General features: G+C 46.3%; 1 protein-coding gene across 2 annotated transcripts in view; it reads left to right on the forward strand.

Moving 5' to 3' along the window:
- Positions 1–20,794, forward strand: part of STXBP1 (syntaxin binding protein 1) — an 86,003-nt gene that overhangs the window by 38,339 nt on the left and 26,870 nt on the right. For both annotated transcript variants that reach the window (XM_010367839.2, XM_030919413.1), the window contains exons 2-10: positions 2,360–2,409; positions 5,040–5,121; positions 10,528–10,604; positions 12,103–12,181; positions 13,183–13,286; positions 15,288–15,436; positions 17,331–17,415; positions 18,195–18,325; positions 20,455–20,562. In XM_010367839.2, the coding sequence (XP_010366141.1) occupies positions 2,360–2,409; positions 5,040–5,121; positions 10,528–10,604; positions 12,103–12,181; positions 13,183–13,286; positions 15,288–15,436; positions 17,331–17,415; positions 18,195–18,325; positions 20,455–20,562 (865 nt within the window). The remainder of the gene's footprint in view (positions 1–2,359; positions 2,410–5,039; positions 5,122–10,527; positions 10,605–12,102; positions 12,182–13,182; positions 13,287–15,287; positions 15,437–17,330; positions 17,416–18,194; positions 18,326–20,454; positions 20,563–20,794) is intronic.

The following is a 20,794-nucleotide window of genomic DNA, read 5'->3' on the forward strand; positions in this document are numbered from 1 at the left end:
GGCCTGATTGTTTTTTTTTTTTTTTCTAATCTTTTTTATTTGAAGATGGAATCTCGCTCTGTCACCAGGTTGGAGTGCAGTGGCATGATCTTGGCTCATTGCAACCTCTGACTCCCTGGTTCAAGTAACTCTCCTGCCTCAGCCTCCCAAGTAGCTGGGATTACAGGCATGCACCACCAGGCACAGCTAATTTTTGTGTTTTTAGTAGAGATGGGGTTTCACCTGACCTCATGATTCGCCCACCTCAGCCTCCCAAAGTGCTGGGATTACAGGCATGAGCCACCGCACCTAGTCTGATTGTTTTTAAGTACATCAGTAATACATGGGATTTTTTCTTTTCCTTCCTTCCTTCTGTCTTTCCTTCCTTTTTTTTTTTTTTGATAGAGTGTGACTCTGGGTCTGTTGCCCAGGCTGGAGTGCAGTGGTGCAATCTTGGCTCACTGCAACCTTCAGCTCCCGGGTTCGAGCAATTCTCCTGCCTCAGCCTCCTGAGTAGATGGGATTACAGGTGCACACTACCATGCCCAACTAATTTTTGTATTTTTAGTAGAGACGAGGTTTCACCATATTGGTCAAGCTGGTCTCGAACTCCTGACCTCAGGTGATCCACCCACCTCGGCCTCCCAACATGCTGGGGTTACAGGTGTGAGCCACTGTGCCTGGCTGGAATTTTTTCTTTATGCTTTTCTGTGTTTTCTAAGTTTACTGCTGTGGGTGTGGGTGTGTGTGTATGTGTTTACTATGATTCAGTGATTACTAAAGATAGTCAAAAGCAGATTTAGGAACCATCAAGCCCTAGATAATTGTCTAACTGTTTGAAGCATACGTGCTGACAACAGCTTTTGCCCTTCAGGTTGCTCTGGGCATGTGTTACTTGGGTTTACAGAGTAGCAAGGGTAGACTTTCCTATGGAGCCTCCACAGCTGGTCAGGGGTGTGTGTGTGTGTTTGTGTGGTGTTCTAGGTAATGGGGCTCATCAAAATGGTGATTTGGGGATGAGAGTGCTCTGGAGATGTGCTCAGGGTTGGGAACTTCACAACTGCTCCTCACATCTGTTTTTAGAGCTTGAAGAGGGCTCATGCGGCCTGAGGCATTGTCACCGCCTTTTACCCACTTAACTTTAGGTAGTGGTTCTCAAATCCGAGCCCTTTTGGGGGTTCATGAGGTCAAAACTATCTTCATACTAAGACCAAGATGTGGTTTTCCTTTTCATTTTCATTCTCTCACAGGGCATGGCGAAGTTTCCCAGATGTTATACATTTCAGGACATACTGGCTGCAGAAGCAGATAGGAGAATCCAGAAGTAGACAGGAGAATGTCTGTGAGGCCAGACATTAAGAAGGGTTGCAGAAATATAAAACAATGCCAACCGTCTCCCTAAAAATGTTTTATTATGACAAATATATTTATTTTTCATTAAAATGCTATTTATGTTAACATACAAGTTTATTATCATCTTAAATGAATTAATATTGTTAAAAATTTCTCAGTTTAATTTCCAATATGATAATTAAGAGTGTAAAGAAATTATGAGACCAAAAAGTTTGAAAACCACTGAATTAAGGAGACCGGAAGAGAACTTTTTTTTTTTTTTTTTGAGACGGAGTCTGACTCTGTCGCTCAGGCTGCAGCGCAGTGGCCAGATCGCAGCTCACTGCAAGCTCCGCCTCCCAGGTTCACGCCATTCTCCTGCCTCAGCCTCCTGAGTAGCTGGGACTACAGGCGCCCGCCACCTCACCCGGCTAGTTTTTTGTATTTTTTAGTAGAGACGGGGGTTTCATCGTGTTAGCCAGGATGGTCTCGATCTCCTGACCTCGTGATCCACCCGCCTCGGCCTCCCAAAGTGCTGGGATTACAGGCTTGAGCCACCGCGCCTGGCCTTTTTTTTTTTTTTTAAATTTTTGAGACAGAGTCTTGCTTTGTCACCCAAGCTGGAGTGCCATGGTGCGATCTCGGCTCACTGCAACCTCTGCCTCCCAGGCTCAAGCCATTCTCCTGCCTCAGCCTCCCGAATAGCTGGGATTACAGGCATATGCCACCACGCCTGGCTAATTTTTGTATTTTTAGTAGCGACAGGGTTTCCCCCATGTTGGCCAGGCTGGTCTCGAACTCCTGACCTCAGGTGATCCGCCCACCTCAGCCTCCCGAAGTACTGTCTTGTTCATCACTGAATCCCTAGCACCAATTACAGGTGTGAGCCACCGTGCCCATCTGAGAACTATTTTTATGGTGGTTTGATTATGGCTCAGTAAACCAGTTGGTGAATTGCATGATTCAGAAACACAAAGCCTAAGGTGTGTAGAAGTCTTTGATATTACATTAATTCCCTCTCTCTCTTTCTCTCTTTCTCTTTTTTTAGAGATTATGCACGATGTGATAAAGAAGGTTAAGAAGAAGGGGGAATGGAAGGTGAGTAGAAAGTACAGTTAATGGGCTTAAGGTGAGTTCACAGAAAAATCAGAAGGGGGCCAGGCGCGGTGGCTCAAGCCTGTAATCCCAGCACTTTGGGAGGCCGAGACGGGCGGATCATGAGGTCAGGAGATCGAGACCATCCTGGCTAACACGGTGAAACCCCGTCTCTACTAAAAATACAAAAAAACTAGCCGGGCGAGGTGGTGGGCGCCTGTAGTCCCAGCTACTCGGGAGGCTGAGGCAGGAGAATGGCGTAAACCCAGGAGGCGGAGCTTGCAGTGAGCTGAGATCTGGCCACTGCACTCCAGTCCGGGCGACAGAGCGAGACTCCGTCTCAAAAAAAAAAAAAAAAAAAAAAAAATCAGAAGGGGATGGAGTTGGAGGAAAGTTGTAGGCAGGAATGAGAGCTTTTGCTGTCCAGAGAGTACAGAATGCTCCTGGATTGGAGAAAGGTGATCTGCTCTGCCTCACATTTCATATGGTCTTGGCTAAGAGGTCTGTGTGTCATAAAGCTTATCTTAAAGACCACCTTGTCAGGCAGTTAGCAGTGCCTGACTCTTTTGTTCAAACAAAACATTACCTGGAACCCGTTAGATAAAGCAGAAGAAGGTATAATTCTGCTGGCTCTGGGAGAGGAAGAAGAGGCCTTCTTGCCCCTTTGTGGCCATAAAGCATCTCCATGGAGTCCATGCACAGTTTGGGCTCAAAGCCCTCATCTGGTCTACCCTCATTGAACTGTAACTACATAAGACAAAAATAGTAAGCTCGTTTATTCATATAACATTAAGAGCAATGCTGGAAACTATAGTGTACTTGAAAGAAGTATTTAAGCCAATCAAACTGAGAGTGGGCCGGGTTCCTGGAGTGGGTGGTACAGGAGTGGCACCTGCAGCCCCCTATGCATGAAGTCAGCATTTTAAGGACTACTTGGTTGTCTGAGGTTGAGAATTATACTGGCCAGAAGAGTGTGCAGTTTTACTTGATTTTTTTGCATGTTGCTGAAGGATTTATACCAGCCAAGAAAGCCCTTAAGTTTTCCTGCAGTCAAAAGCCCATGCAGTTTCAAGCGCATTGGGCCTAGGAACAACAGAGCTGATTAGTATGGGAGGATTTTGAAGTCTCACCAGGGGCCTTTGTTTTAACCATCACATCTGTCCTCACCACCCACAAGGGGAGGCCGTCCGATGGGAACTCTTTTTTTTTTTTGAGACGGAGTCTCGCTCTGTCGCCCAGGCTGGAGTGCAGTGGCGTGATCTCCACTCACTGCAAGCTCCGCCTCCCGGGTTCACGCCATTCTCCTGCCTCAGCCTCCCGTGTAGCTGGGACTACAGGCGCCCGCCAGTGCGCCCAGCTAATTTTTGTATTTTTAGTAGAGATGGGGTTTCACCGTGTTAGCCAGGATGGTCTCAATCTCCTGACCTCATGATCCGCCTGTCTCGGCCTCCCAAAGTGCTGGGATTACAGGCATGAGCCACCGCGCCCGGCCTGATGGGAACTCTTTAGCATACCTTTCTCTCTTACCCTTCCCATCAGTGACGGGCTTGTAGACATGTGAATTTTAAACCAATCTTGAGGAAGCTGCCTTGTATAATAAAAACTAATTGGCCGTTGTACTGCAGCAGAAAGCTTTCTCATCCACACTATCTGCCCTGATGTGTCTTCCTCCTATTGCCTCCTTCTCAGTTTATAGCATTACAAAAAGGGAGGAGAAATAGCCTTGTTTTAACTGCCAGCTTCTTCTCCACTGTGGGCTGAATGAAGATAAGAAAGGTTAGCTGAAGAGTTGCAGGTCTGAAGCTTTTGGGCCAGGACTGGAGCATTCTTGTTCTTCCAGCCTAGACTGAGGTACACCATGTCCCAGCCGACATGTGTGTTAGTGGCACAGTTCTGATGATGCCTTTCATTAAGTCCCCACATACCAGACCCCATGTGCAGGCGGTAGTGTTCACTCTCCCCTTAAACACAAGTGTATGCCCTGAAAAAGTACTCACTAATATGATTATCTCTGAATGTTGGAGCTGTAGATGATATTTTCCTTTATTTGTTTATTTATTTTTGAGACAGAGTCTTGCTGTTGCCCAGGCTGGAGTGCAATGGCGTGATCTCGGCTCACTGCAACCTCCGCTTCCTGGGTTCAAATGATTCTCCTGTCTCAGCCTCTCGAGTAGCTGGGATTACAGGTGTGAGCCACCACACCTGGCTAATGTTTGTATTTTTGTAGAGACAGGGTTTCACCATCCTGGCCAGGCTGGTCTCGAACTCCTGACCTCAAGTGATCCACCCACCTCGGCCTCCCAAAATGTTGGGATTACAGACATGAGCCACCATGCCCGACTGATTTTTTTTCCTTTTTTAAATGGGTATTTACTTTATTATGGGAAATAAAAACTTTTTTTTTAAGTTTATAAAATTAGGTCAGTGAGAGGAAACTCTAACTCCTAGAAGGTTAGGTTAGGGTGTGGGAGGTACAAGCGAGCATGTAGCCCCTTTGGCTTCTGGTCCATAGGAAATATGGCTTCTTCTGTACTCTGCACTTCTGGAGCTCCTTTTGGTGTCTTAATGCGGTAAGCTGAGCGAGAACCACAGCAGATGCCATGCAGCCAATATGCTGTTCTCTTTCCTTGCAGGTGCTGGTGGTGGATCAGTTAAGCATGAGGATGCTGTCCTCCTGCTGCAAGATGACAGACATCATGACCGAGGGCATAACAAGTGAGCATGCTCTCTGTGCTTGAGCAGTACTGGAGCCTTCTCTCTGTGGCGGGCTTAGCTCTTTCCTATTCGTTATTATCTCCTTTGATTTTAGATTCTTCCAGCAACCTGTGTGCTAAGACTAGAAGCTCCTGAGAGGCCCAAGGCTATCTTGTTCATTACTGAATCCCTAGCACCAAATCCAGGGCTAGATGCTCATTCAATGTGTGTTAAAGGAATGCCAAAAGAAAGGTTAAATCAAGAAAGAAAAGGCAGCCCACCCAAAAGAAAAAAAGTTCTCAGCAGGCACTTAACAAAAGATGAAATCCAAATGGCCAATCAATCTATGAAAATTGTCCACTGTCGGCCGGGCGCGGTGGCTCAAGCCTGTAATCCCAGCAATTTGGGAGGCTGAGACGGGCGGATCACAAGGTCAGGAGATCGAGACCACCCTGGCTAACACGGTGAAACCCCGTCTCTACTAAAAATACAAAAAACTAGCCAGGCGAGGTGGCGGCGCCTGTAGTCCCAGCTACTCGGGAGGCTGAGGCAGGAGAATGGCGTGAACCCGGGAGGCGGAGCTTGCAGTGAGCTGAGATATGGCCTCTGCACTCTAGCCTGGGTGACAGAGCGAGACTCCGTCTCAAAAAAAAAAAAAAAAAAAAAAGAAAAGAAAATTGTCACTATCACTAGTGGGAAATGCAATTCAAACCAGAGTGTGAGATGCCAATACAGATTCAAAATATTAGAATATTTAATCTCTGAGAGTGCCAAGTGACGGTGGGAAGGTAGAAAAATGGAAACTCCTATGTGATGGAATGTCTGCCCCTTTGAAAAGCACTTGGCAGTGTCTAGTAAAGTTGAAGGTATGCATGTCCCGTGAGCCAGCAAGTCTGTGGTCAGGTGTATGTCCTAGACAACCTCAGGTATGTGTGCCTAGGATACATGTGTAGGAATACATGTGCAGTGTTGCTCATAGGTGCCTAAGTGGAAAACAACCAAAACATACATCAAGTGTAGAATGGTTAAGTCAGTTGCGGTGCAATTACACAGCAGAACACTCTACAGGGATGAAAATGGGCGAGCCCTGAGCGCTCACAGTAACATGAATGCATCTGATAAACACAACGGTGAGCAAAGACATCAAGACACGCAAGACCACTGAGAGTGAGCCTTCATTCCACAGAGTTCAGACCGCAGAGCTCAGCTGTGTTGTTTTAAAATGCAGATGTAGGGGGTAAAACCTAAAGAGAAGAGCTCACCATTCAAAGGAGGATAATGATTCTGTTTGCAGGGAAGAGAGGAAATGGCGTTGACAGAGGGGAATGTGAGCTGGAGCCAGGGCACTTATGTGGTGCTGATTGGGTTTTTGTTTCTTAACTGGGGTGGTCCTTATTTAGACATTTGCCTTATAGTTATTTGTATGTTTATGTTTTGTTCACGCTTTGGAATGTGTGCTATAACTTTTGGTAAATGACAAGGAGTATGATTGCTGGATCACATGATGAGTGTGTTTAGATTTGTAAGATACTGCCAAACCAGTTTTCAAAGTGGCTGACCATTTTGCATTCCCAGCAGTAGTGAATGAGAGTTCCTGTTGCTCCACATCCTTACCAGCATTTGGAGTTGTCAGTGTTCTGGATTTTGAGCATTCTACTAGCTGTGTAGTGGTACGGTATCGTTGTTTTAATTTGCATTTCCTTGATGACCTAGGATGTGGAGCGTCTTTTCACATGCTTATTTGCCATCTGTAGATTGTTTTTTGGTGCAGTGTCTGTAAGGTCTTTGGCCCATTTTTTAATTGGGTTATTTGTTTTCTTATTGTTGAATTTTAAAGGATCTTCGTATATTTTGGATAACAGTTCTTTTTTTTTTTTTTTTTTTGAGGCGGAGTCTCGCTCTGTCGCCCGGACTGGAGTGCAGTGGCCAGATCTCAGCTCACTGCAAGCTCCGCCTCCCGGGTTCACGCCATTCTCCTGCCTCAGCCTCCCGAGTAGCTGGGACTACAGGCGCCCGCCACCTCGCCCGGCTAGTTTTTGTATTTTTAGTAGAGACGGGGTTTCACCGTGTTAGCCAGGATGGTCTCGATCTCCTGACCTCGTGATCCGCCCGTCTCGGCCTCCCAAAGTGCTGGGATTACAGGCTTGAGCCACCGTGCCCGGCCTGGATAACAGTTCTTTATCAGATGTGTCTTTTGGAAATATTTGCCCTCAGTCTGTGACTTGTCTTTTCATTCTCTTGATGGCATCTTTCACAGAGCAGTAAATTTTAATTTTAATGAAGTCCAGCTTATCAATTCTTTTTTTCATGGATTGTCACTTTGGTGTCATATCTAAAAAGTCATTGCAAAATCCAAGGCTGCCTAGCTTTTCTTTTATGTAATCCTCTAGGAGTTTTATAATTTTGCATTTTACATTTAGGTCTGTGATCCATTTTGAGTCAACATTTCTAAAGGGTATAAGACATGTGTCTGTATTCATTTTGGTTGCACATGGATGTGATTCCTTCATTTTTAAAAAACAGATCCGGTGTATCTATCAGCAGAAGCATAGTCCTGTAAATGGCATACACAGTTTTTTGTTTTGTTTTGTTTTGTTTTTTTGAGACCTAGTCTTGCTGTCTCCCAGGCTGGAGGGCAGTGGCGCAGTCTTATCTCACCACAACCTCTGCCTCCTGGGTTCAAGCGATTATCCTGCCTCAGCCTCCCAAGTAGCTGGGATTATAGGCACCTGCCACTGTGCCCAGCTAATTTTTGTATTTTTAGTAGAGACAGGGTTTTACCATTTTGGCAGGCTTGTCTCAAACTTCTGACCTTAGGTGATCCACCTGCTTTGGCCTCCCAAAGTGGTGGGATTACAGGTGTGAGCCACCGCACCTGGCACACATACACAATTTTTGATGTGACTTTTATGTCATTTAGTGATCTAAGTCAGTGTGTTTTTTGTTTGTTTTTGAGACAGAATCTCGCTCTGTTGCCCAGGATGGAGTATAGTGGTGCAATCTTGGCTCACTGCAGACTCCGCCTCTGGAATCAGGCAATTCTCATGCCTCAGCCTCCTGAGTAGCTGGGATTACAAGCAGGCACCAGCACACCTGGATATATATATATATATTTTTTTTTGTTTGTTTGTTTTTGTTTTTGTTTTTTTTTTTAGTAGAGACAGGGTTTTACCATGTTGGCCAAGCTGGTCTTCAACTCCTGGCCTCAAGTTTTCTGCTCACTTTGGCCTCCCAAAGTGCTGGGATTACAGATGTGAGCTACCGTGCCCTGCCCCAAGTCAGTCTTAAGACTAGGCTTGCCCCTATTTTGAGCTTACGATGTTATTTTCTTCATTGAATTTTTGAAACTATTTTTTTCGTCTATCAAAGCAAAAACAAACAAAACAACCCACAAAAGTAAAGGGGAAAAACACCAAATGGAGCTAACAAGGATCTAAGAAAAGAGCAGTAACCCCCTGTCCTCCCATCTCCCATCCTCGGGGTCCATTACCCCAGAGACAGCCGCCTCGCTCTTCATTCTGGTCATCTTTTTGATTTTTCTACATAAATGCTTGTTCTATTATCTCTTGAATCATTAATTGACTTCCTGTGGGAGATGGGGATTCAGAGCGCTCCACTATACACAGACTCTCTCCTACCCCTAAAAGTGGTTTTTAAAAAATGTCCTGCGGCCGGGCACGGTGGTTCAAGCCTGTAATCTCAGCACTTTGGGAGGCCAAGACAGGCGGATCACGAGGTCAGGAGATCGAGACCATCCTGGCTAACACGGTGAAACCCCGTCTCTACTAAAAAATACAAAAAACTAGCCGCGCGAGGTGGTGGGCGCCCGTAGTCCCAGCTACTCGGGAGGCTGAGGCAAGAGAATGGTGTGAACCCAGGAGGCGGAGCTTGCAGTGAGCTGAGATCTGGCCACTGCACTTTGGGAGGTGGAGGCAGGCGGCTCACAAGGTCAGGAATTTGAGACCAGCCTGTCCAACATAGTGAAACCCCATCTCTACTAAAAATACAAAAATTAGCCAAGCGTGGTGGCATGTGCCTGTAGTCCCAGCTACTCAGGAAGCTGAGGCAGGAGAATCGCTTGAACCTGGGAGGTGGAGGTTGCAGTGAGCTGAGATCGTGCCCCTGCACTCCAGCGTGGACGACAGAGCAAGACTATCTCAAAAAGAAAAAAAGAAAAAAGTGTTCTTACTTAGCAAAATTTAAAAGTTAGCAACCCTATGTTGAAGCTCTGAAATATTTTGGGGGCAAGTATTAGAGGCCTAGTAAATTAAAAAATCTATAACCACTGGTAAAGTAGATGTTTGGGGATTTTGGTATTAATTTGAACATTATTTGGGGTGAAAATCTTTATAAATGTTCCGAGTCTTTATCAATGTTACAGTCTTTTAAAGTGATGCTTTTATCTACTTAAATCATCTGCACAGGAAGAATGGCACCTGTATAATTGCCTTGCTCCCTCCATGCCAGAAGACAGTAGATAACACATTTTAAGCATTACCAGGTGATTGGTAAGATTCTCCCAAACGCTGTTCTTTCCAGGTGAAGTCACTGACATAACTGTAGAGGAAACAAGCAAACCAAAGCCCATGGTTTGTTTTAACCAAATAGAATGTTTAATCTTTGCGCTATTGAAGGAAGCAATATTGTATAGAGGATGTAGTTGGAATGCCTTCATTTGATATGCAGAGGAGAGCAATGAAACTATCCAGCTGTTGATAAATAAACCCAACATGGAAATTCTAAAGGAATTGGGATTATCTAGGGCAGATGAGACAAAGCGGAAGAAGAGGCAGAGGACCCATTCTTGACAGAATTAGATAGCATTTTCCATTTTCTCTCAGAACAGATCAATGAATTTACTTAAACTGAAATGGGAAGTGAGAAATATCTAGTGTGATAAGATTTCAGATTTTCCTTTGTTGTTATTTTTGTTTTTGAGATGGAGTCTCTGTCACTCAGGCTGGAGTGCAGTGGTACGATCTTGGCTCACTGCAACCTCCACCTCCTATGTTCAAGCAATTCTCCCACCTCAGCCTCCTGGGTGACTAGAATTATAGGCACATTCCAACATGCCTGGCTAATTTTTGTAGTTTTTTAGTAGAGATGAGGTTTCACCATGTTGGCCAGGCTGGTCTTGAACTCTAGACCTCAAGTGATGTGCCCCCCTCAGCCTTCCAGAGTGCTGGGATTACAGGCATGAGCCACCATACCCAGCCTGGATTTCAGATTCTAACATCTTGGGCATGTTGAGACCATGGAATTCACTCCCAAGGAACGTGGTAACCTTAAGGAATGGGTGAATGATTGTTTCCCCCCCACTGTAGATATTTATCGGCAACAGTCTGAAGGTAGCCTGTCTATATTGCTTCTGGTTTTATGGTCATCCATCATGTTTTCTTATTCACTGTGGGTTGTTTTGTTGTCTAGTTGTGGAAGATATCAACAAGCGCAGAGAGCCACTCCCTAGCCTGGAGGCTGTGTATCTCATCACTCCATCCGAGAAGGTAAACCTTCCACCAGAGGAGGACTCTGGCTAAGGTTAGATGAACTGGCTTGGGATTTATGTGTCACAGACTGTCTGACATTTCTAGGTTAAGCACGCATTTAACACACTGCTCTGTTTAAGCATGCAATCCACAATGGGGTGGGGCGAAGGGTGGTGTTTATGCAGTGAGAAGTGATGTATTAAACGTTCTTAAACACAGCAGCTGTGCAGAAAACCAGAGCCTGTGTTCCATGGCCCTGGATCATTCTAGTTTTCCCCCTTGCACTCCCTCTTCAGGTAGGACCCACTCTGTCTCATTAGCAGTCCACCTCCAGACTTTGGTATTTTATGCTTTCATTTTATTTTATCAATATCCAGTTACTGTTCAGATTTACCTGTCTTATAATTTTGGAGGTTACTTCAAATCACCTTCCAAACAAGGTCCAACTCCTTGCTTTTGGGTAATAGTTGTCTTAGGCAGGTTTTGTTTTGTTTTGTCATTTTTGTTTTGTTTTTTTGAGACGGAGTCTAACTCTGTTGCCCAGGCTGGAGTGCAGTGGCACAATCTCAGCTCACTGCAACCTCCACCTCCCGGGTTCAAGATTCTCCTGCCTCACCCTGCCGAGTAGCTGGGATTACAGGCACCCCCCTGCCACACCCAGCTAATTTTTGTATTTTTATTAGAGACGGGGTTTCACCATGTTGGCCAGGCTGGTCTCAAACTCCTGACCTCGAGTGATCCACCTGTCTCAGTCTCCCAAAGTGCTGGGATTACAAGCGTGAGCCACTACGCTCAGCCTTTTTTTTTGAGCCAGGTCTCATCCATCACCCAGGCTGGAGTGCAGTGGTGTGGTCACAGCTCACTACAGCCCCGACCTCTGGGGCTTAAGTGAGCCTCCCACCTCAGCCTCCCAAATAGCTGGGACTGCAGGCACACGCCACCATGCCCAGCTAATTTTTGGTAGAGATGGGGGTCTTGCTATGTTGCCTAGGCTAGTGGCAAACTCCTGAGCTCAAGCAATCCACCTGCCTTGGCCTCCCAAAGTGTTGGGATTACAGGCGTGAGCCACCACACCAGCCTTAGGTGTCTTAGGCTATATAAATTTCCTCCAATTTTCACACTTTCTTTCCACTTTGAAAACTGGCCTACATATGAGTTTCTACAGATACAAGTAAATTGCCAAAAGGTCATCAATGTGAATCTCCTGGAAGGTTTCTGCCCAATTTCCTTTTTTTGTGGGTGTCTTCCTAACAACTAATTACATGGCTCCAGAGAACTGATACTGTCATTCCAGAATGAGCTAAGAAGGCCTTTGTTCATCTAAACTCTGAAATAATACTAATTTTAAGTCCTCAGGACTTGGTTGTGGCCAAACATGAGTGTTAGAATTATGCATCAAAAATCCCCTGATTTTGTGCAAGTGTCTTGAAGCCATTGGATTTAACTCAGTTCAGATACAGGTCCCATTTGGCTCTAGAATTGGATTCAGGTCCCTCTTTTTTCCCCCTGTTCACAGTCCGTCCACTCTCTCATCAGTGACTTTAAGGACCCGCCGACTGCTAAATACCGGGCCGCACACGTCTTCTTCACTGACTGTGAGTACAACCGAGAGCTGTCCCCAGTCCCATCAGGCAGGTTAGCATTTCTGCACAGCTGGGCTGAGCCAAAACTAAGGCAGGTCAAGAGGGAAGAAATGGGTTGTTACCATGCTTGTCCCAATCTGCTAGTTTCTCTTCAGAAGATAAATTGCATAAGAGACAAAAATAAGTGCACCAAATACAAACCCACTAGATCATGCAGTCCTTCCTGCTGAAAAATAGCACACAAGCACTTCTTCTCAGGACTGACAGGCTTGGTGCTGAGAATGACCTTCCTGAGGCTTGGCATTTCATTATGTAGACTTCAGTCAGCACTGTATGCTGTAGTATGTTTCCATCAATTTTTCAACTACAAAGATATTCCAATTCAGTAGTCTTTGAATTAAATAGAAGCTGCGTCATTACCATGGAATTAGTTTTCTTATGTTGTGGGGATTTTATGCTCAGATTCTGGCGGAGAAGCAGAGGGAGATGAATTGACCTGGATAGCTACAGAGTATAAAACAGTAAGAATTCACCCAGAGATCTTCTCTCTAGGGATAAACTCCCACTGCACTCACCGCTGAGAAAATGGAAAGGATATAGAAGAAGAATGATTTTGGCCAGGTGTGGTGGCTCACACCTGTAATCCCAGCACTTTGGGAGGCTGAGGTGGGTGGATCACCTGAGGTCAGGAGTTCAAGATCAGCCTGGCCAACATGGTGAAACCCTGTCTCTACAGAAATACAAAAATTAGCTGGACATGACGGCAGGTGCCTATAATCCCAACTACTCAGGAGGCTGAGGCGGGAGAATTGCTTGAACCCGGGAGGTAGAGGTTGCAGTGAGCAAGATCACGCCATTGCACTCCAGCCTGGGTGACAGAGTGAGACTCCATCTCAAAAAAAAAAAAAAAAAAAAAAAATCCTGATAAAATGAAGAGCCCACTGTACGTGTGCAGCTATTAAATGAACCATCAAATGGACAGGAAAGCCAACTGTCTTTTGTCATGCTTGCAGCTTGTCCAGATGCCCTGTTTAATGAACTGGTAAAATCTCGAGCAGCCAAAGTCATCAAAACTCTGACGGAAATCAATATTGCATTTCTCCCATATGAATCCCAGGTGAGCCTGAGTAGGGGGTGCGAAGGAAATCTGCATCCTCTCCTATTCTGAGAGGGTGGGGTGGGACCTACTAAAGAGTGGGGGAGGGAAGGTACCATGCTGTGAATTGCCAAATAACAGGTTATAAGTGAATGTTTACTGAATGGAAATAGTATTCCATAGGGCCTGCCCCCTGCCCTCATCTTACTCTCCAGTTGTTTCTGACTTTGCATCAGCCTTGTGCCTTTCTTTGTGTGCATTTCATCCTTGCTCTCAGTGCTCACTCTTGTCGGCTGACTCCTTGAATAACCATAGAATAGCCAATCAAAAACGAGCTTGGAAGGAGAGCGAGGGAGGGGAGCAGAAGCATCCCATCTGCTGTGAAGGAGACTGTTTTTTAGGTAGAGATAACCTCAGCTTGTCATGTGCTGAAAGAGCAGATGGCAGCCTTCGTCATTAGCCGTTAACACTTCAAGTGCCAAATGCCAGGCCCATAAATTGCTCCCTTGGAAACAAACAAAATTATTAAACAAATAAAGGTGAAGCTGATTGTGAGAGAACAGACACAACTTGTCTTGGTATTTTAAGAGTTGTTAAAATGTCTTTTCTTACCAAACAAGGAAACAAAAACCACAGGACTTTGATGCATTTTATGGAGCTAAAAGATGATTGTGGCATATTGGATCTTTACAGATCAGCTTCGAGACACCGGAGAGTGACCTATTCTCAGAGAAAGAGAGACGCATAAGATGTAGTGTGAACATTTAAAAACAGGCTTCCTTCTCACTTGGCCTAAAGCCTGTCACCTGCTTGGGGAAAGGAATTTTTTTTTCTTCTGTATGTTCCGTCCCTACGTGGACAGAACAAAATCCAGCTTTAGCATATTCAACAATATTATATTTCAGAAATTTTGAGAAAGTAATAAACTCTTTTTATATACCATTTTTTAAGGTTAAGGTAGTTTATATAAATGAGAATTTAAGAGAATACTGATCACTGGAAGACTCAGTCATTTAAGAGAGAATCTTCAACTTCTAGCACACTCCAAAAAAAAAGAAGTGGAAAAAGAAAAGACAAATATGGCCGGGCATGGTGGCTCACGCCTATAATCCCAGCACTTTGGGAGGCCGAGATGGGTGGATCATGAGGTCAGGAGATCGAGACCATCCTGTCTAACACGGTGAAACTCCATCTCTACTAAAAATACAAAAAAATTAGCCGGGCGTGGTGGCGGATGCCTGTAGTCCCAGCTACTTGGGAGGCTGAGGCAGGAGAATGGTGTGAACCTGGGAAGAAGAGCTTGCAGTGAGCTGAGACCATGCCACTGCACTCTAGCCTGGGCAACAGAGCGAGACTCCATCTCAGAAAAAAAAAAAAAGAAAGAAAGAAAAGACAAATACTTAGAACATACTACTGAAAATAAGGTATTATTAAATCCATAAATAGCTCCTTTATTTGCCCGCAGTCACACACAGTATCTGGCTTGTCTCTTATTTATTGAAACTAAGCTTACAATTTCCAGTGTAGTCTCACACTAACCCCTTCTGCTGTCCTCCTGGCCTTGTCACTGTTCTTCAGGCACCCGAGACACACACCTGCCCGAGGTCCTTGGCACTACCTGTTCCCTGCATGTGGAAGTCCCCTGTTGGTGATAAACATCCCACCTTCAAGCCCTTGCTCAGACGTCACCTTCTCAGCGAGTCCTGGTGTCCTCCCTGTCCAGCCCTCCTAGACATCCTCCCCTGCTCTGATATTTTCTCATATACTTGCCAGTTTCTCAGGACCACGCAATTCGCTTTTCATTATGTTTATTGCCTGCTTTCTCTTACTAGATTGCAAACTCCTTGAGGACAGGGATGTTTTGGTCACTAATAGTTCCCAAGTGTTTAGCACATGGGCACGTGGTAGGCACCCAGCACATATTTGTGGAAGAAACAGGAACATATTCTATAGACTCACTGCCAGGGTCGGAGAATACTCCGATAGTTCGCAATATGTATTAATACTTTTTCTGCTCCCCAGGTCTATTCCTTGGACTCTGCTGACTCTTTCCAAAGCTTCTACAGTCCCCACAAGGCTCAGATGAAGAATCCTATACTGGAGCGCCTGGCAGAGCAGATCGCGACCCTGTGTGCCACCCTGAAGGAGTACCCGGCTGTGCGGTATCGGGGGTAAGGCAGTGCACCTTTCTGCCAGAGTGGCATCCTGTGTGTCCCCCAAGCGAGGAGCTGGCCTGGACTCCTCCTCTGGCCTTAAGGTTCCTCTGACAGTTGTCTCAAGAAGATCAGGATTTGAGCATCTCTCACTTAAAATTATTCTTCCAATGGTTTTGTTATCTTCTAAATGTTATAGCAAAATATAATAATACATGCAGAAAAAAGCACAAATCAACTATTGAATAACGAAAATGTGAACCTCTGTGTAATTGCAACTCAGGCTGCCTACCATTTTTCATGTCTTTCTGATCTTTAAAGACAAATACTATCTTTACTAAAGATGTTTCAGAGTAAGACAAAACACAGAGTAATTCTCCGAAGGACATGTTCCTCAGATTTTATAAAGCCACGCATTCCTCACTTGCTTGCTGTGTGCTGAGTGCTGGGGGCACCTGAAGCTGAAGACCCGGCCCATGATCAGGGAGGATGGGTGGGATTGCCTTCCAGTGTGTGTGTGCATGAGAGATGCACCCCTGCAGGCTCGGCCCTGCGAGACAGGACAGGCCAAGTGCTGGGGGCAACCACAGTAGAGAGAGGGCCCTTTGAGCCAAGGGTGAAGCCTGTCTGCAGACCACAGGTGACAATAGGCTCATGAGGAGAGAGGGGCCAGCATTTTGTGTGTACAGTTGGCTCTTGCATTTGGTATAAACAAAAACTTGGAGTTGGGAAAATGTGGGGCACATTTGGGGAAGACGGGTAGCCTAGCACAGTGTATGTGTAGGGCAGTGGCATGGGATGAAGCCAATTCTGGAGGTCTCAGATGTCAGGTTTGGGATTATGGCCTTCAGTGGTTATCACTGGAAACCTATGGGGGATTTGGACAGGGGGGTGACCACAGCACTCTGGGAAAGTGAAGTCTGGAATATGAGCAGGAGTCAGGGCAAGGAAAAACCAGAAGGGGTGGCTAAACAGGAGGCCACTGCAGAAGGAACAAAGGGCCTGGTCTTGGAGTGATGGGAATGGGGTGGACAGGTAAGGACAGAATCTGAGAGGGTGCAGAGGTAGACTCATAACTGCCAGAAGGTTGGGAGTAGGGCAGGAAGGGCTTAGGCTACCAAGGCATTGTGCTGAGTTAACCAAGAGCTTGGTGTTGCCACAGATCATGGGTTCACCCATCCTGTGACCTCATCGTCTGCTGGAAGTTGTGGCCATAGAAAAACACCTCCTGGTTGCTGTCCCAGTGCCTGGCTTCCCTCCACTGTTGGTACTCATGACAAAGCCGACTGGCAGTTAAGAAATGGGACCTAGGTGGCGTCTCCTGACTGACCAGCAGGAGTTCAGGCAGGTAGCGGGGCTGCTGCAGTGCTGACGCTGGCCAGGAGGCAGGCAGCCACCGCCCCAGCATCAGGTCAGGTGGGGGCCAGGGAGTGCCGTCAGACCCAACCATGGGGAAAGGTTCAAAGGTTCTCACATTGTTCTGGCCATGCCAGCTGAAATGTCACTCTCCAACAAACAAAACAATACAAGACCCAAGAGAATGTGAACTGAGGGAAGTGAGAATCATGGGAGTCAGGCTGGGGGCCTGATCGTGGCAAAAGGTTGACTGACTGGTCAGGGCCCCCAGTGGAAGTGTGGTGGTTTATCTGAAGCTGCTTGGAAAGATGTACGTTTCCACTTAGATCATTCTGGGAAAAAAGCAATAAGAAAATCACTTATTTATGGTCCAGGCACTGAGCTAAGTGTTTTATTTTGCTTTTCCTCTCTAATTATACTCTCATTGTAAAAATACCAGTACAGACGATGCTCACATCTCCCCTAACCCCCTGCACTGCTTGGCTTCCTTTCCCGGGGGCAGCTAGCACCATCACGATGCTGGGTGGTTCATGCTCTGTCACTCCTCCTTTGTCAGGGAATACAAGGACAATGCCCTGCTGGCTCAGCTAATCCAGGACAAGCTTGATGCCTATAAAGCTGATGACCCAACAATGGGGGAGGTAAGTCTGGCTTGGACCACATTGTTTTCTTACCAAGGACCGCAGTGTTTATGTGACAGTCCCAGAGACAGCTTGGTTCTGTTGCCGCAGAGTGTATGTCAGTGCTGCTTTTCCTGGGGACTGGCCTCCAGCGAAATGCCCGAAGCCCCTGGGGCAGGGCGATCTCCGTGTGTTCAGCGTGGCCAGGGTGACCAACTTGTTCTGTTTGCCAGGGCTTTCCTGGTTGCAGCACTGAATAGCCAACGTCCTGGAAAACCCACAGAAGCACAACAGCAAACCAGAAAATCGACACTGACACGCTCTTCAGAGCTCATTCAGCATTCACTGGTTTTTACACATGCTCTGTGTACAGTCCTGTGCAGTTTTACACATGGATAGGTTCATGTAACCATCTTACAATCAAGATACAGAGCTGTTTCCTCACCACCTTGATTTTAAAACTGAAGGTCCCAGGTCCTGGGAACCCGCTCAGTCCCAGGCAGACTGGAGGGTGGTTGCCCCATTTGTAGTTGAACTTGGGCAGCACGCTCCTACAGAAACTCACTTCAGCTCCTAGCATTTCATATCTGCCTCTAAATGCGCTTGCTATGAAATGGAAACACTGGAGTCTTTTAGGGTATTTTTGGTGATCTTGTCCAGTGGTAGACTTCTGTGCTGCGTTAATAGCTTTGCACCTCAGAGTTCGCTTCCTGCTGCCCTCCTTTGCAAGAGGGGTTTGCTAGGTGGAGAAGCCGGAGTTGGCTGAGTGGCTTGTGAAGCATCTCCCTGTTTTCCCCCAGGGCCCAGACAAGGCACGCTCCCAGCTTTTGATCCTGGATCGAGGCTTTGACCCCAGCTCCCCTGTGCTCCACGAATTGACTTTTCAGGCTATGAGTTATGATCTGCTGCCTATCGAAAATGATGTATACAAGTAAGTATAGTGTTACAAACCCCAGAGTGCATGCGGCTCTGCACATGAACCAAAAATACATCTAGAAAAAGAACGGGTTTTTTTGTTTGTTTTGAGACGGAGTCTCGCTCTGTTGCCCAGGCGGGAGTGCAGTGGTGTGATCTCGGCTCACTGCAACCTCTGCCTCCTGGGTTCAAGCAATTCTCCTGCCTCAGCCTCCCAAGTAGCTGGGGTTACAGGTGTGTGCCACCATGCCTAGCTAATTTTTTGTATTTTTTTTAGTAGGGATGGGATTTCACTGTGCTGGTCAGGCTGGTCTCGAACTCCTGACCTCGTGATCAGCCTGCCTCAGCCTCCCAAAGTGCTGAGATTACAGGCATGAGCTACCACGCCTGGCAGAAAAAGAGCGTTTTTTGTTTTGTTTTTTTTTTAAGATGAAGTCTTGCCCTATCACCCAGGCTGGAGTGCAGTGGCGCAATCTCTGCTCACTGCAACCTCTGCCTCCCAGGTTCAAGCAGTTCTCCTGCCTCAGCCTCCCAAGTAGCTGGGATTACAGGTGTGCGCCACCACGTCCGGCTAATTTTTTGTATCTTTAGTAGAGATGGGGTTTCACCATGTTGGCCAGCCTGGTCTCAAACTCCTGACTGCATGCCTCAGCCTCCCAAAGTGCTGGGATTACAGGTGTGAGCCACCGTGCCCAGCAAAAGAGTGTTTTTAACCCTAGGAAAAATGGTTCATTGATTCAACCTTGCAAATTAGCCTGTAAGTTCTTCTGTAAGTTCCACAGATCCAGGTGGCATTTCTAGGCAGGAACTCATGACCTGTCCTCTTTTGGGGGAGGACAAGCACTTTAGGTCTTTGTTTCCCAGCTCACATCACCTCAGGTCATAGCCTACTTGGATATGTTAATATGTTGATTTTGTGTTTATGTGTGTATCTCATTCAGAGTTGAAATTTTTATTTTCGGCCGGGCGCGGTGGCTCAAGCCTGTAATCCCAGCACTTTGGGAGGCCGAGACGGGCGGATCACGAGGTCAGGAGATCGAGACCATCCTGGCGAACACGGTGAAACCCCGTCTCTACTAAAAAAAAAAAAATACAAAAAAAAAAACTAGCCGGGCGAGGTGGCGGGCGCCTGTAGTCCCAGCTACTCGGGAGGCTGAGACAGGAGAATGGCGTAAACCCGGGAGGCGGAGCTTGCAGTGAGCTGAGATCCGGCCACTGCACTCCAGCCTGGGCGACAGAGCGAGACTCCGTCTCAAAAAAAAAAAAAAAAAAAAAAAAAAAAAAAAAAAAAAAGAAATTTTTATTTTCTGTTTTATTGGTTCTGCCTCTCTGGAGGCAGAGTTGAAACTTCTTGTTTATAGATCCTGAAATATGATGATGATGAAATATATCAACAGAAGTTTCGTACTGAACTTTCCTTACAGAGAAGCTGTTTTCTTCATTTATAAAAAACATTTTTCTTGGTAACAATCATCAGAAATTTAGTTTCTAAAAACCAGTTTTTCCTTTTATGGAACCACACTGCATGAGAAACAGACTGTATGAGAACAGATATTGTTCTCATGGCGTTTAATAGCACCCATCATAAAGACAGTGGTTTCAAAATGAAGATTCCAAAAATATGAGTGAATCTCGGTTTTCCCTGTTGGTAGCTATAATTTGTGCTTCCTCCAGCTGTTCGCGATTTCCCATGTGATGGGTGCCGAGGGCCCATTGCAGGCAGCTGCTGGAAGCTATTTAGGCACCACACATTAAGGATGACATCCCAGTGCCTTTCCAGAGGGACAGATATGATCTTTACCTTTCCCCTATAAATAACTAAACTCATGTATGACCTGACTTCATGCCCTGGACAGGCAGCTCAGGTGGAGCTTGTATCAGCTGACCCAGAAGATTTTAAGACAGAATTTCAAGTTGGTTGACTTTGAATAGAGCTTTGAGTCTCTCCTACCCAAGGAATTGCAGCCCGGGTCAGTGCTGCCACAGCAGGCCTGATTGACATGTTCAATGTTCGGGACTTGCTGTGACGGCACTTGTGAACATCTGACAGCTGAGGGTGGTGAGCTGCTGCTGCTGTAAGCTGAAGAGGGTTCGATGACTGTTGTGGAGACAGTGCGCTCCAGCTGAGTCCCGTCTCCATTCTAGGTACGAGACAAGCGGCATCGGGGAGGCACGGGTGAAGGAGGTGCTCCTGGACGAGGACGACGACCTGTGGATAGCACTGCGCCACAAGCACATCGCAGAGGTGTCCCAGTAAGAGCCCCCTACCCCCTTCTCCAGCGAGGCGCCTCTCCCCAGCTGCTGTTGATGATGTGCTCACTCTGGGCACCTCGTGGGGGCTCATCCTTGTGTGAATTCGTTTCCTTGGCAGAGTCATCAACATGCTAACCCATAATGATAAATCCCTTCTGTTCTCTGAGCTTGAGCTACTCTGACTTCGTGAAGTTAGAAAATCAATTTTGTATTAGGGCTGCTTTTAGGATTC

This window comes from Rhinopithecus roxellana, chromosome 16 (assembly GCF_007565055.1).
Source record: "Rhinopithecus roxellana isolate Shanxi Qingling chromosome 16, ASM756505v1, whole genome shotgun sequence".
Lineage (NCBI taxonomy): Eukaryota > Metazoa > Chordata > Mammalia > Primates > Cercopithecidae > Rhinopithecus > Rhinopithecus roxellana.